At 48.4% G+C, this 16135-nt stretch overlaps 2 protein-coding genes and 1 non-coding gene across 6 annotated transcripts in view; 2 read left to right on the top strand and 1 right to left on the bottom strand.

The window, feature by feature from the left end:
- The window catches only part of MAP2K1 (mitogen-activated protein kinase kinase 1), a 34309-nt gene extending 31735 nt beyond the window's left edge, over positions 1-2574 (bottom strand). The window contains exon 1 of the mRNA XM_053988347.1: positions 2255-2574. Coding sequence (XP_053844322.1) covers positions 2255-2334 — 80 coding nt within the window. The 5' untranslated portion in view covers positions 2335-2574. The remainder of the gene's footprint in view (positions 1-2254) is intronic.
- Positions 2575-9449: 6875 nt separating this feature from the next.
- Positions 9450-16117, top strand: TIPIN (TIMELESS interacting protein). 4 transcript variants are annotated; one of them, XM_053988309.1, is made up of 8 exons: positions 9450-9946; positions 10301-10460; positions 10870-10963; positions 11192-11267; positions 12469-12591; positions 13142-13205; positions 15095-15292; positions 15590-16117. In XM_053988309.1, the coding sequence occupies exons 2-8, from the start codon at positions 10328-10330 to the stop codon at positions 15742-15744; spliced, it is 843 nt and encodes a 280-aa protein (XP_053844284.1). In that variant the 5' UTR covers positions 9450-9946; positions 10301-10327; the 3' UTR covers positions 15745-16117. The 4 variants fall into 4 exon arrangements, with proteins under 4 accessions (XP_053844284.1, XP_053844283.1, XP_053844282.1 ...); XM_053988308.1 differs by having other exon boundaries at positions 15587-16117; XM_053988307.1 differs by having other exon boundaries at positions 9857-9942.
- LOC128813653 (small Cajal body-specific RNA 14) lies at positions 14088-14219 on the top strand. The gene has a single exon (XR_008439120.1). It is a non-coding gene; the product is annotated as a small Cajal body-specific RNA 14 (non-coding RNA).
- Positions 16118-16135: the final 18 nt, after the last annotated feature.

The following is a 16135-nucleotide window of genomic DNA, read 5'->3' as shown; positions in this document are numbered from 1 at the left end:
TTTTGCCTTGCCAAGTCCCCGGAGCTCCCTCGGCGCTTTGCCGTGTCTGAGGAGGTGTTTGGAGAGGGACAGGTTTGTGTATGTAACGAGTAACCAGAGCCTCACATAGCCAAAATTCCTGGACTGCAGGCTCGGGGCTTTAGCAAGTGTTAATATGGCAGTGCAGGGATGCACGGCAGCCTCACAAACACCTGACTGAGGAATTCAGGCAGTGACCAAAGGGGGGAAAAACCCGGAGCAGGCTCGGGGAGGAAAATAAACAACCTTATAGATTAAGGAAATGAAAAACAAAACTGTTTTCAACTCAATTCCAAAAACATTTTTTAAATTCTGATGCAACTGGTCTCTGCTATTTGAAATCTTTCACAATGAGGGCTTAAATTAGCAGGATGAGGGGATATTTCCATGATTAATTAATCCTGGCTGTATATAGGACAACCGGTTGCTGAATTTACTTTCACTAAGCTACTTCTTTTAAAAATACTGGACACCTCTAAGCCTGGCAAAAGCTGGGTATAAGGTCCTGTGTGTGACACAAATCAGAAGTCTGGGGGACACACACACAAAAACCCCAGCCAAATCAACACACGGAGCAGAAAATGAAGCAAGACAGTTCATCAGTGCAGAAAAGACCCAGCACTACCAGGAGTCTCCAAAGGCTTCCAACAAGTAAATGAGTACCATACATGTAAAAGCAATTTAAAATTAATGACACTTCTTGCGGGAAGAGACATGATTTGAGTATATTGGGAGCGAGGTGATTTACATCAGGTACTACAAGCAGCAAGTGATTGGTGTATCAGATTTATTCTGTAGAACAAGGCTAAATGCACAGAGATCCCTGAAGACTAAATCAACATATTCCCAACTGCCTTGAGAAAATCGACTGGAAAGTGTTACCCAAGCAAATATAAAAACACTGTATTTTTCCCCCTGTCAATCCTGAACAAAAGCTCTGTAATATTTAGATCATAAAGCTTAGATACAATCAGTAACTCCTGCCAAAGAACAGTTTTTAAACAGCTCATCACTCAGTTAATCATCAAAAGAGTTTGCTAGAAATGTCACAGCTGGAGCTGCTAGATGGTGAATTTCTTATTTTTCAGGAGGTATTTGCTTGGTTTCGGGGTTACATTTCTTTTGCGGTCGATTTGGTTTTGGTTGTTTGATTTTTTTTTGGTTTTTTTTTTTTTTTAGATGTTTGGGTGGTTAAAGGAGATCTGAGCCTGTGTGAAAACATGGCACTGATGAACACAGAGCACTTTAAAGCCCAGGAGTCGCACATGTCACTGCAAGGCTGCCTCACATCCTCTGTGTCACCGCGGTAGAGCAGCACATCGCAGCTCAGTTTACATCTCCCGGAGAGGACCGAACTGACCATACAGGGGCAGGAATCTGCTCCTCCAAGACACACCTTTGTCTCAGGGCTCACTGAAGGGCTAGCCCGACAGCACTGTCAAAAAAATCAAGGCGCGAACATTGACCCGTGAACCTCAAATGAAGACCTGCTGTAACATTTCATCACTCCGCGGTGCCGGCGCTGTGTCTGCCTGACCGAGGCCACCCTGCCCACCCACATCCGTGAGAAACGTGCAACAGAGGCTTCACCAGCAACCATGCAACCATCCAATATTCAGTATTTTTTCCTCCAGCAGTGTCCCCGTGGTCAGCTCAGCCCTTCCCACATTTTCAGTGTCATGTTTGTGTTGCCCACAGAGGAGCTCCGAAGCTGTTTCTCCACACACGCTCCCTGCCGTACCCAGCACAACATGTCAATTAGTGACAAACAGATCTGCTCAAACTAACCAACCACTGCTTGGGTTAAAGCCAAGGAGGAGGAAAACAAAACACCTTTTCTACAAATCTGCGGGCTCCAGTATAAATTCTCCCACACACACGTTTATGAACCATACCATCGGAAACGTGTAATTTGGCATTACTAGATAATTATATAAGCCAAGAACCCAACAGACACCATTACGGGCTAGGAGAAAGGAGTTATACGAGTTTCCCCCTATTTTTTTCAGCAGGTTTTTCTCCCATCGCCTGTGTGGCAGAAGTTTGTTTACTGCCGAAGGCAGCATCCCCTTACTCCGCGGAGGGCACTGCGAGCATCCCCCGCCCTGGGCTACCCGGGAGTCCCGCCCGCGGCAGCCGGGCCGGGGCGTGCGGGGCAGGGCGGGCTCGGGAGCACCGCACCCCGCGGACAGCGCCCGGCCCGGGCCGGCCCGCACCGCGCCCCGGCAGCACTCACTCCGCAGAGCTGGTCCCGTTCACGGCGGATCCATCCGGAGCGGGGTTCAGCTGGATCGGCCCGGGCTTCTTCTTCGGCATCTTCGCCCGCACACGGCGCGCAGGGGAGCGGACGGAGCGGCCGCGGCCCCACTTCGGACAGGTCCGAGGGACTTCCTGCGGCGGCGGCAAAGCGGGCGGGGAGCTGCCCTGTGCGGCGGTGCCCCCGCGGGCTGCGGGCAGGTGGCCGTGCGGCTGCCGGACCCCGCTCCGAGCGCTCCGAGCTCCGGCGGGCACTGCCCGGGATCGGGATGTGCCCGGCCGGGACCGCGCCGGCGCGCGCCGCCCGCACCCGTCGCGCGCATGCGCGTGGGGCGCGGGGGGGGGGGGGGGGGGAGGGGGGGAGCGCGCGCACGCGCGCGGCGGGGGAGCGAGGCCGCGGGAAGCGCTGCCCTCAGAGCGATCCTGCCCGCGGCCGGCCCGGCCACGGCGGCGATCGTCCTGCCCCGGCAGGGCGGGCAGGCCCTGGCACGGGCTGCACAGGGAAGCCGCGGCTGCCCCTTCCCTTGGAAGTGTCCCAGGCCAGGCTGGACAGGGCTTAGAGCACAGTGGAAGGTGTCCCTGCGCATGGCAGGGGGTGGCACCGGATGGGCTTTAAGGTCCCTTCCAACCCAACCTGCTCTACGATGACTTAAACAGAGCTTTTTGCTTTAACATCCACTTGCTTCCACAAATCGATGAAGAACTGATTTTTTTTTTTTTTTTTTTTTTTTTTAAGAGTCTGCCACTTAATACTAAAGGACGCGCGAGCTGCAGTATTACAAGCAGCGGGAGCAGAGGGATCGCGGAGCAGAAGCCAGGCAGAGGCGGCACAGAGGCACAGAGGTGTCCTGTGACAGCGGCTGGACCTGGGACAGCGCGGCTCAGGCAGCCCAGGACGCGGGGGGCTGCCACCAGTGGGGCCATCTGGGCTAGCAAAGTTGCTTTGAGAGCAATACATATGTCCTTGCTATGGTCAGTGGAACGTGTTCGTCCATAGCAGTTCTCTCTCCACGAGGGAGAGCTGAAATGTAAAGGTTCTGTTGTTTCGCTGAGGGTCTTGCAGGGGGTTCAGGGCAAGGTGTGGAATTTTGAAGCACCCATATCCTGTTTGGACAGCAAAGCCAATCTGGACACACGTGTGCAGTTAACTGTGACACATACGCTAATCCTATGATAAGATTCAGGAGATAAAAGGAGTTCCATGCATTTGACTTCCGTGAACAATGACACTGAGCTCCTGCATCTACTGCTGAGATCTGTAAAGAACGTTGCTGAAGTTTGAGTTGCTTTCTAAGATTAATTTCTCATTGTCTGAATCCAGCAGAAGTCAGCTGAAAACTCTTTTAAGGCCTGTAGGAGTTACACAGTGAGAAGGGCTTACAGATTCCTTCTGATTCCTGACACAGCTGACAAATTCTTTCTGTTGCTGCTGTACATTTCTGTACCACACAGCGCTCCATCTGTCAACAAACGCGACACATGGAGCAGAAAACACTCTGCAGTTACTCATGATTTTGCTTAAGTGATAAATGAAACCTCTCACAGACACACGTGAGCCAAGAAGTGAAGCAGCACCGAGGAACTCAGCACTGAGGTGAAGATGGTGCCTTGGTACTGGTAAAAGAGTGAAAAACCAGTTTCTTTGGCAGTTCCATTTTTTCCTGATTTTTTTCCTGATTTTCCTAATGGTCCTTTTCATATATGAGGCATGTGAATACCCCACCTGAATGAATAACATCTTTCCAGCAGTGGACAGGTTTCATACTCCAGTGAGTTGATTCAGACACCAGAAGAAGTGCAGAGTTAATTCCATAACAAAATTTCTATTGTGAATACTTTGGATAAAGAACCAGCCTGAATTCTGTATGATTTAAATTTTTGTGGTTTGTAAAATACAATTATATTTTAATTAAAGTAATCATTAATATTTTTACAGAAACTGAAATGATGAACAAAGTTCCTCATATATAACGCAAAAATGCTGAATAGTTCCTGTCATCCATTTCTAAAATAAAAATTTTAAAATTAAATTATTTTTTTCACAGCTTTGCCATTAAAGACATACTCCCTCCATCCAATTCCTGATATTAAGGGACAGCTCCCTCCTCTGGAGCGCTTTATCCTTGCACTGAGAACACTGGACTGTGAAATTACTGATTTCATCAATCTCTTTAAAAATCCCTTTGACCTAAGCACAAAACCAAAAAAAAAAAAATAATCTTGGATTCACTGTATCTAGAAATATATTCACGGGAATATGGATTGATGCCACTGCAGAAATAATTTCTGTAAAATAGATTTAACTTCAGGGCATTAGTTACTAAAAATTAAGTGCATTTCCCCAGCCAAAATAGAAGCCATGTTTTGGAAATTTGAATATTCTCCGTGGAAGGAACTGTGTTTTGCTGTACAAACAGGTGCTTCTGGAGGTGAATCACAGAAGAAAAGATGAAGAAAAAGGAGAAGGCACTGTCATTTCAGTGAGAGGCTTCTGAGCTTCTGATTTATTGATTTCACCACTGCTTGGAAAAATAGAAACAATTTGTCTGTGAAAATAGAAGTGGAACAACGAAGCTTGTCTTCATTACCACTTTTTTCCCCTTATAGAAACCGAAATTTTGCCTAATTTCTTGCATGAAAAGAAAACCACAATTACTATATAGATCAGTTGCATCTAAATTAAGCCAACTTTTCAAACTCGATTGCCACATAGAGCTGTTTATTTTACTGCCAAAACATGCACACAAACTTCTAATTGCACGATTTAATACTTCTTAATCTATTTAGTGGTTAGCAAAGCGAGTTAGGGAAATAATTAGTCCCATAAAGCAACGGAATTTAAGAAGTCTGGTCCGAATTTGAATAAAATTGGCCAAGATCAAAAATTATTTGAAGGGAGCTGACAGAGAGACTGACAGAGATCACAACCTGCCTTGCACCTTATTTTCCTCAAGAAACACAGATTTAAAAGAGCACTGTGGATCACAGCACAATTTGAATGCTTTCTGATATACTAAAAGCTTAGAAATTAACATTTAAGGTGGCTGCATAATATCAAATTTAGATTAGATCAGCAAGGTATAAATGTAAATAAGTATAAAGCACAAATAACTGAAATTTGCTTAATCCTTAACATGTGACTTCCCATTAATACAGATACAATGGGAGCAGTTGTGCTGAGGGTTTGTGGCATGAACAGCTTTGCCAACACAATATTTGAAGGTTTTTTTTTGCCGAGCAAATTGTGCTCCCTTAGGAATAAACCCCTTCAAGCATGGAAGAAGGCAATTATCCATTTGACAGATTTGCTTTGCTGTATATTACGTGTAACAAAGCAGGAAATGAGACTGAAATATAAAATAGGGTGCTAATTTTCTGCAGTTTTTCTAATGAAATTACAGTAATCAAACAGAAACAAGCAGTAATATTTCCTTTTCACCTAAGCTAGAAACCAGAAGTGTTTTCTAGAATAGAGGCAACCTGCGGGGGGTTTTTTGTTTGTTTTTTCCTGACTTATTATTTTAGCAGCATGTGGCTGGTTATTCATTTCCTGAGGAAAAACCAATAATCAATGCCTGCCAGCATTTGCTTTTTATTTAATTAGGAACATAGGACTGGAAAGAACCACCTAGGTCATCAAGTCCAGTTTCTAATTAAACACTCTTCAAAAATATTGATTAATCAAAGTTGCATAAATATGGTGGGTTTTATAACCCAGTGTCTTCTGCAGAGATTGTAAGTGATCTTCTGCTTTTGTTTTTTTTGTTTTGTTTTGTTGGTAAGGATTTTTCAGTACGAAGAGTGACTATTATTCTCAATGCAAAGAGCTCATCATGTAGATATTTGATTTTCAGTAATTTTATATGGCAATGACAATATTTTGTGCTGGAAATTAGCAGCACTTGATCTATGATTATTATTAAATCTCTGTGTTAATTTTCATACTTCAACTGCCTCAATCGATTGAAGAAATTGGCCATATCTAAAAAGGTAAGATCAATTGATTCAGTGCTAAAAAATCCATTAGTATGTTCTCCTTATATTTAATATATTCTTGATTATAAAAGATGCTGCAGCAATTGGGAATACACGTTTTAAACATTAACTGTTAAAATAATTTTAACCAGAAAGTAACTGCAATTGATTTTGTCGTACTAGAAGGAATACATTAAATTACCAGAAACACTATGTCAAATTTGAATTTATAGAGAAGTAAGGGAAAACCAATTCCTTTAATGGATTAATATTTTACAGTAATTTATATAGTTTTGTTTAAACAAAGAGACCATAATTTAAGTCAGATACGCTTCTGTGGCCTGAGCTGTAAAAATATGAGAACAATTTACAGCTCCAACTGCTTTGGAGACGGGAGCCTGGAGCCTCTCCTGGTGTCGCTGCAGCCCAGATCCTTACACGGCATTTTATGTGCACAGCTGCCAAACCTCTGAGGGCTCAGCATATTTGTTCCAGCCTGGACAACTGCAAACTGTTGAGCTGTAAATTCCCGCAGGGGTTTGTCTGGAGAAGATCTCAGGATGGTTCGCTCTCCTGGTCCTGGTCTGAGCCAGGGTGGGAATCCCTGAGCTGCACTGGGAGCAGTGTGGCCACGGGAGCAGGGCAGTGGTTGTGCCCGTGCTGGGCACTGGGGAGCAGCTGCTGAGTGCTGTGCCCGACCCCTCAGCTCAAGGACACCGTGTGTGTGCAGGGGCCTTAGGCTGGAAGTGCAAGCTGTGCCTGGGGGTGTGTGTTCTCTTGCCATCCGTCAGAGGTGAGTTCTCTTCTGATCACTGGGCAGTTTTCTTTATCTCTTCCACAACCAATCCTCCCTCCAGAAAACATCTTCTGTTCATGGGCCATTAATTATTAATGATCTTCTGTTCATGTGCCATTAATTATTAATTATCTTCTGTTCATGGGCCATTAATTATTAATTATCTTCTGTTCATGGCCAGTGAGTGTCCCTGCATGGCTGAGAAAATTCCATCATCCCATGGGGAGATGCTCCGCCCAGGGGAGGAGCCAAGCATTCCTACCTGGATACAATCTGAGATTTTGGGACACCACAGCAGCCTTTGCCCTATGCTCTCCCAGAGGAGCAGCTTTCTGCCCCACTGCACTCCCAGAGGAGCAGCTTTCTTCTCCACTGCACTCCCAGAGGAAGCCCAGGCCCATCCACACCAGCCCTGGAGCTCCAGAGGAAAACTCCAGCCTTGTCCAGGATCCTGCTCCAGCAGAAGCACAGCTGGCACTGCAGGAGGGCTGAGCCCCCATGGAATGGCACTGCTGCCACCACCCTGACCCACAGCCTGCCAGGGCCTGCTCTCACTCTGGCAGGGTTGGTTTATATTACTCCATTTTTATTTTCCTTAATAAAGAACTGTTATTGCTACTACCATATCTTTGCCAGGGAGCTCCTTAATTCCAAAATTATAATAAATATAATAATTATATAATATTACTGCATTTTTATTTTTCCTCAATAAAGAACAGTTATTCCTACTACCATATCTTTGCCAGGGAGCTCCTTAATTTCAAAATTATAATTTCAAGAGAGGCTTCTGCCTTCCTTAGCAGACACCTGTCTTTTCAAACCAAGACACCAGGGAGGGGAACGGAGCTGGGAAGGGGCTCAGCCTGGAGAAAAGGAGGCTCAGGAGGGACCTTGTGGCTCTGCACAGCTCCTGACAGGAGGGGACAGCCGGGGGGGTCGGGCTCTGCTCCAGGGAACAGGGACAGGAGGAGGACATCGTCTTAAGCTGCACCAGGGGAGGCTCAGCTTGGACAGCAGCAGGAATTTCTTCATGGAAAGGGTGCTCAGGCCTTGGAAAGGGCTGCCCAGGGAGGCTTGGAGTGCCCATCCCTGGAGGTGTCCAAGGAATTCCTGGTCGTGGCACTCAGTGCTCTGGGCTGGTGACAAGGTGGGGATCGGGCACAGGTTGGACTCAATGGTCTTGGAGGTCTTTTCCAACCTCAGGGATTCTGTGATTCAATGAAGTGACAGGAGCTCAACAGTTTTAAATCCCATTCCTGGAGGTGACTCACCGTGGAGCTTTGCAACATTGGATATTTCAAATTAAGCAGTAACCCCCAGCACGTTTTCCCTGACAAGGTGACCCTACAGGCAGCTGGAGGTGCTGGTATGTGAGAGATTGGTCATGCCCTGGCCATGTGCAGTGGCAGCCCAGAAAGCCAAGTGTCTCCTGGGCTGATCCCACAGCGTGGGCAGCAGGTGAGGGGGAATCCTGCCACTCTGCCCTGCCCAGGTGAGACCCCACCTGCAGAGCTGCCCCACCTTGGGGCCCAGCACAGGAAGGGGAGAGTCCAGAGGAGGCACCAGGAGGAGCAAGGGGGGTGAGCACATCTCCTGTGGGGAGAGGCTGGGAGAGCTGGGATTGTTCAGCCTGGAGGAGCTTTGGGGTGACTTGTGCCCTTCCAGTTCATGAGGGCACCTTACAGGAAGGATGGAGAGGAACTATTTACAAGGATCTGGAGAGACAGGACAAGGGGCAGTGGCTTCAAACTGACACAGTAGGTTTGGATGGGATATTAGGATGAAATTCTGGGATATTAGGATGAAATTCCACCTTGTGATGGTGGTGCAGCCCTGGCACAGGTTGCCCAGAGCAGCTGTACCATCCCTGAGTGTCCAAAGCCAGGCTGAAAAGGGCTTGGAGAAAGCAGGGATAGCGGAAGGTGTCCCTGCCGACAGCAGGCGGGTTGGAATGAGAATGAGATGACCTGTAATGTCCTTTCCCACCCTCAGCACTGCCCGGACTCCATAACCCTGGGGTCGCCTCAGCCGCCTCGCCCCGCCCACTGCGTTTTGGCGCCGAAACCCCCGAGCCGCCGCCTTCGGGAGCTCGCGAGACTCGGGGCTCTCGCGGGACCCGGCGCGCGCGGGGGCAGCCCCGGCCCCTCAGCCCGGCCCCGCTGCCGAAACAGCCCCGGAGCCCGGGCTGCCACCGCCTCAGCCCGGCCCCGCCGCAGGAACAGCCCCGGAGCCCGGGCTGCCACCGCCTCAGCCCGGCCCCGCCGCAGGAACAGCCCCGGAGCCCGGGCTGCCACCGCCTCAGCCCGGCCCCGCTGCCGAGACAGCCCCGGAGCCCGGGCTGCCACCGCCTCAGCCCGGCCCCGCCGCAGGAACAGCCCCGGAGACCGGGCTGCCACCGCCTCAGCCCGGCCCCGCCGCAGGAACAGCCCCGGAGCCCGGGCTGCCACCGCCTCAGCCCGGCCCCGCCGCAGGAACAGCCCCGGAGCCCGGGCTGCCACCGCCTCAGCCCGGCCCCGCCGCAGGAACAGCCCCGGAGCCCGGGCTGCCACCGCCTCAGCCCGGCCCCGCCGCAGGAACAGCCCCGGAGCCCGGGCTGCCACCGCCTCAGCCCGGCCCCGCCGCAGGAACAGCCCCGGAGCCCGGGCTGCCACCGCCTCAGCCCGGCCCCGCTCCCGAAACAGCCCCGGAGCCCGGGCTGCCACCGCCTCAGCCCGGCCCCGCTCCCGAAACAGCCCCGGAGCCCGGGCTGCCACCGCCTCAGCCCGGCCCCGCCGCAGGAACAGCCCCGGAGCCCGGGCTGCCACCGCCTCAGCCCGGCCCAGCCCAGCCGGGGGCTCTGGGTCAGCTTCACTTGAGGAGCCGGAAAAGGAGACTCATCCTCCAGACCGCGTTTCGAAGTGGGTGAGCTGTAAATTTGGGGAATTGCCACTCCACTGCCGAAGGCTTTGGTCAGGGATGTGAGTGCCACGCGGCTCCATGGATAAGCGCTGTGGTCAGGAATCCACTTACTTTGGTTAATTCCTGCCACTCCCAAGTAACTTTGACGAGTTGAAACATCGCAAACTCATATTTTATTCGGCTCAGCAAGGCTGGGTTGTGTTATCCTCTGTATGGTATCTGCTGTTTAATTTGTATGATGATCTGGTTGGCACGTCTTTTCCTGAAAAAGCTGTAAATGTTGTATATAATTGACGTTTATCTGCTTCTGTGGCAGCCTCGCTGCTTCTCTTTAAATGCTTTTGGTGTTTTCTGCAGGAGGGGGAAAAAGGCTTCTTTGTGGCCATGCTGGATCCTTTAGAGAACAACTTGTTTGATCTTCCTGATTATGAGAACACAGAAGACGAAACCTTCCCACCTCTTCCACCTCCTGCCTCTCCAGGAAGAGACGATGCAGAATGGGCTCAGGTTAATGGAGGTGAGCACCCAGAACCCCTAAAAATCCCATTTTAATGCTGTGCAGTCAAAATTAGTGGTGATGGACTTCAGTGCATAAAAATAGGCAGAAAACAAACTGTAATTTTAAATTGTTAATCATGCGATGCTTTCCAGCTTGTGGGAAAAGTTTATTTTTGTAGAGTCCATGAAAATATGTGCACAGAGGAATCTTTATAAAACTCAAGCTCTTCTGACAAAATGTTGCTACAAATAGTTATACTGCAATGATCTGTAGTTACTCTTTATGACTTGGCTTTTAGGAGGGATGGGTGTTGGATGTGCTCTCAATGCACTCATCAGAAATACAAGTAGAAACTTAAAATGTGCATGACACAATCCTGGGTGATGGCAATTGCTTTGAATACTTAAATGATGCTTTTCTTCCCCAGATCCAGATGGAAACCAGCAGTCCCAAACAAAGGATTCTGCTGTGACCACACAGAAGGCAATAAAAAGACCAAGGCCTAGATTAGATGCCCAAAGGTAACTTTATACAGAATATTTCTTTGTGTGCTGAGTTTGATGTAGGACTGTGGGAGAATGATTAAGGTGTCTCTAGAACTGGTTTGAGTTCTTATAATCAACACAAAGAATCCAAGCTTTAGGCTGTTTCAAGTAATGTGAGAGTTTTTTCTTTGTTTGATTTTTTTTTAGTTGTTAATTGAAAGAAGAAAGTGGGTTTCAAATAAGTCCCCCATTTCCTATTCCCAGGTTAATTTCAGAAAGAGGGCTCCCAGCTCTGAGGCACATGTTTGACAACGTGAAGTTCAAGGGCAAAGGGCATGAGGTAAGAGCTGGTGAGCTCTGGGTTTGTTTCCTGGGAGGTGAATGCAGATTTGCTAGAGTGCTGCCCATCTGATCTGGGGAGCATTGATAGAACTCTGGTTAGCCAGCTTCCCAGCAGTGCCTGACAAGCCCTGATGGTGTTTGGAGCTGCAAACTTCAAAACAAACATTAAATGCTTCAACAAAATCCATCTTTTGATCATAACATTCTTTTCCTCAACTCTAAAAGCAGAATATCCCATCTGTGACTCTTGTATTGTCCATACAAGCAGGGTTTTGAATCCCAAGGTTTTTTAAAAAAGTGTGACATAGCACTTGAGCAAAGAGAAATCAGGACTTTCTCCACAAGCTTTCTTACTGTTTTGGGTGCACTTCAACATGCAGAGCTTATTTTCCTTTGCATATCATTGTAGAGTTGGCTGTAGACAGGGGAGGGTCACTCTCTTCTCCCAAGTAACAAACAATAGGACAAGAGGAAACAGCCTCAAGTTGTGCCAAGGGAGGTTTAGGCTGGTTCTTAGGGGAAATTTCCTCACCAGGAGTGTTGTCCAGCCCTGGCAGCCTGTGCTGTGGAGTCATCATCTCCAGAGGGATTTAAAAGACGTTCAGATGTGACACTTGGGGACATGTTTTAGTGGTGGCCTTGGCAGTGCTCGGGGAGTGGCTGGACTCGGTGATCTCTGAGGACTTTTCCAACCCAAACAATTCCATGATTCTCCTGGCACACTGGCAAGGACGCCTGTGCATCTCTGGTTTATGTGTTCTCATTACCACTGGAGCACAAAGGAACTGGGCTGTGGTGCTGAAAGCTGCAAAAACCTTTCCTAGAACAGCCTAATTTGATGTATCTTCATTCTAAACATCAGGATCACTGCCAGCTGTGCCCCTGCGGATTTACTTCAGCCTGAGTTCAGGCCTGATTGTTTAAGGCCAATGCTTCAGGACCTGCAGATGTGTTAGAGGATATGCAGATGCTCCTCTGAACTTGTATCAGTGCTGTTCTCACAGCCTGAGATTACACTGACACTGGATTGTGGGAGGAGGAAGGAAAGGTTACCCTCACATTGGTACTGCTGACATTTTGCAGAGGCTGGCAAGCTGCAGATGCTCCATGTGTTCAGGAATCACTGTCCCATTTCCCTCTGCAGTCTCCCTTCTCTGTCAGCTTTAGTAGCTGGGCGTTGTCTTTCCTTTCTTCTCCAGGCAGAGGACCTGAAGACACTGATCCAGCATATGGAGCACTGGGCTCACCGACTGTTCCCACAACTGCGGTTCGAGGATTTCATTGACGTGGTGGAGTCTTTGGGAAACAAAAAGGAAGTTCAGGTATGTATTCCTGCCAGCTCCTCTTCATGCTGTTTGGAATAGTGCAAGAAGTGGGTTTAGGGGGGTCAGTTATGCAGCAAAAGAAGACTTAGGTTGTGCATACTGCTGAGAAGTATAATGTTATTTAAATAAATTTCTCTCAGTTTAGAGCTTTGGCTGGTATTTATGTTTGTATTTAGATACAACCTTTCTTTATTTGAAATAATCCTCCAGAGAATTGGCTTCAGCATTTTCAGGCCATATTTAACCACAGCAAGTTGGTTAACCAGCTGGAACTGGTTGGGGGTTTGGGTTTTGTTTGGTTGATTTTTAATGTTTGAACTTGCAAAAGAAGACTGATAAAGAATTCAGCTTCACACAGCTCGGTGATAGATGAAGGACTGGGAAGATGATCACAGCATTGAAGGTCTGTGTGTCAAATGGACATGAAGTGAGAGTATTTTTTCAGAGTAATAAAGTGTAAAATTGCTGTGGTTTTCCCATCCTCCCAAAGTTGAACATAAAAAGTTGCTACAGATGAAACACCAGTCTTTTAATGTCCCACCTGCAGACCTGCCTGAAGCGGATTAGACTTGATCTTCCCATTTTACATGAAGACTTCAAACATAATGAAGGTATGCTCTCTCTGCTATTTGTTCAGCACTTCAGTGCTTAAGATTATTTATTTCCCTTCCTACTGACCTGAAGTGAATGATCATGATAGGCATTTCAAGTGTAGAAGAAATTGTTGAGAGGTCTCTGCTTTAAAACCAGGCTTCTGTGGGTCTTATCATGACAAAACTGAACTGGTACTTGAACATATCTGTGTAAAAAGAAATAAAATTGCATGGTCTGCTGAAAGGAAATGGAAAATGGGATTAACCAGCATTGTTAGAAATATTATTCCAAAAAAAACCCTAAAACTGCAATTATTGAGCACACAGGTTTGTGTTGCATTCTCACATGAGTGCAGTCTGGAGAGCTCTTGATTCCTATTAAAGCAGGAATCACAAGCTCCTGCTGATTATTCTCTGAGGAGTTGCAGTGCAGTCAGGCTGTGGTGTCCCTCCTGGCAGAGTGCCTGCTCGTGCTGGAGGCATGTGGTGTCTGTCAGAGCTGGCACACAGCTCTGGGGCAATTCCTTCTGCCAGGAGGATCAAAACCCAGCACTTGGTGAGGACATAAGTCAAGAGTCTCTTCCAGTCAGATAGAAATTAGACATTAACAGTATTTTAATTAAAGAGGAAGTAGAGTTCATATGGTAGTTTGTAAGAAACTTTAGCAGCAGAAAAGAGGGAATTTCATGGTCATTCCTAAGGACCAGTGCAGGGTTTTGCATTTCTACTGTCAGTCTCTCTTGAGGGCATTATCTGCCCACTGTCCCATTTGTCTCCACGTGAACCTCGCCTCCAGCCCAGCCAGTGCTTGGGAACGGTGTTGTGGATGAGTTCATGAGTGGAAGCAGCTGGCCTGGGCTGGCCTGGCCTTTGGGGTGCCCTTGGGGCAGTTGGTGACACGTGGCTCCTTCACTGCTGCTGCACTGTGAGAGCTGCAGTGCAGCCAGAAGCAGCCACGGAGAGCAACGCGAGTGGTTCCTGCCGACAGGCTCTGCAGAGCGATCAGTGTTCTGTGCGATGGTTCCACACACTGGCCTTTGAATGTGCCTAGAGCTGAGCTGCTCCTCAGCTCTGGGGCTGAGGGCACTGCTGCAGCCTTCAGGGGAACAACTGGAGTAGGCATCTCACAGGTGTGACACAAAACCTCAGGCTGGGCTGTTGTATTAACAACCCACCTTTTTGTCAGCTCTCCTTTCTATTCACAGGCTTAAAGTGGTGCAGAGGCCTTGGGTGCTCTGCTGCTCTCTGGGTGGGTGAAGTTTGTCTAACTGAATTGCCTCCATTTTGCACGTTTCAGTGCTGGCAGATGAGTAAATATCTCTCTAATAGAGCACACTGAATTCAGAACTGAGTACTCAGTGTATGTGTTCAGACTTCTGATTCACAGAATCCTGGATTGGTTTGGGTGGGAAGGGACCTTAAAACCCATCCTGTTCCATCCCCTGCCATGGGCAGGGACACCTTCAATTAGTGCCACACAGCCTGGCCTTGAAAGGTTGGAATTCCTGTAGGACTCCTGCCACTTTCTAGAGGACAGTGTTTTATTAGTAGGGTTGGGAGGAAAATGACCTGGCCCTAAGGATTGCCTGGATGTCCTGTCCCTTTTGAGCCTTCAAGCACAGCTGCTGCTGCTAACTCAGTACACAGAGCTGTACCTCTGCACTCTGGCATTGACTGTTGTGTGTGTGAGCTCTGAGCACTTGTGCCCTTTGAATACTGGGGATGTGGGCCTAGGCAGAAAATTTCCCATTAAAATTAAATAATGGAATGAGCTTCAGCTGTCAGTACAAAATGTAGAACACAGAAATGCTTCCAGAATATTCTCTCGACTGATGTGTTGTGGATCTCTGTGGATTTCAAGTGTTGATTCTGCCTCTCTCCCCCTGCCACCCCTCCTTTTTAACCAGAAGGAGAAGGGGAAAGCAATGGGCTGGATGCAGCTGCCGAAGATGCACATTCCCACTCTGGCAGCGCAGAAGAGCTGAATGCCCTGCCTGGGACGAGCCTGACGGAGGAGCAGCAGGAGCGGATGAAGAAGAACCGGCAGCTGGCCCTGGAGCGGCGGCAGGCGCGGCTGCAGGGCCTCAGCCAGTCCCAGCACCAGGGTGAGGACCCCCATTCCAGTGGGAGCAGGGAGGGCAGGGGCCTGAGCTGCTGGCTATGGCCCTGGTGGCTTTCCCAGTAGGTGCTGCAGTGTGCACCTCTCACATTTGAACGGTTTTCCTGGAGTTAAACTCCCCGGTGGTTGTACCAAGCTGTGACAGCTTTGCCTCTGGTGAAATACAACTTGGCCTCTTACCTCTGAGCTGCCTTTGCCACAGCCTGGGATTCTGGTGATGGAGAGACATCAGTTAAACACAGCAACAGTGTCTGCTCATGGTGTTTCTTTTTTTCCTCAGCAGAGCTCCCCAGCAGTTACTCAGAAGAGGAGTTTGACAGCCCAGTTGCTCAGGATCCCACTGACCTTACTGAAGACACTCAGGTTCCTGCAGCCAAGGATGCTCCCACAGAAGAAGATGGAGATGATGAATTGGAAAGTGCCAGGGAGGAGCAGTAGCTCCCTCACACCGTGAATGCCTTTCTTGACCAAAAGACCCTTCTGCTTTAAGAACTGGCATTATACTGAAATGTTGCTGGCTCTTGGCACTCCGGAAGCTTCAGGGAAGTCTTTCCCATGGCGTCACTGAAGGACAGAACTCTTCCCTGGAAGCTGCAGGGGAGCAGCTCCATACACCAGGAGACAGAAGAAAGTTCTTCAGCTGCACTTGAGCCATCTTTTCCACCTCCCAAAATGTTTTCTAGGAAATGTTTGAGTTTTTGGACCTACTTTGAATATAGTTTATCATTTATGTTAAACTGAATGAGCTGGGATGTTGATGGATTAAGTTGCTATTAAAGGTGTGTTTGGGGTTTTTTAACAGGTCTTTTAACAGGGGTACTGGATTTTT

Source organism: Vidua macroura, chromosome 12, assembly GCF_024509145.1.
Source record: "Vidua macroura isolate BioBank_ID:100142 chromosome 12, ASM2450914v1, whole genome shotgun sequence".
NCBI classification, from domain to species: Eukaryota; Metazoa; Chordata; class Aves; order Passeriformes; family Viduidae; genus Vidua; species Vidua macroura.
This window is presented reverse-complemented; position numbering and strand designations above follow the sequence as displayed.

Bases quoted from the DNA above. Each gene is read 5' to 3' on its own strand.
- TIPIN (XM_053988308.1), top strand. From the start codon at position 10,328: ATGCTGGATCCTTTAGAGAACAACTTGTTTGATCTTCCTGATTATGAG. The intron at 11,268-12,468 runs GTAAGAGCTGGT...TTTCTTCTCCAG, and splicing joins TCAAGGGCAAAGGGCATGAG to GCAGAGGACCTGAAGACACT. The intron at 12,592-13,141 runs GTATGTATTCCT...TCCCACCTGCAG, and splicing joins GAAACAAAAAGGAAGTTCAG to ACCTGCCTGAAGCGGATTAG.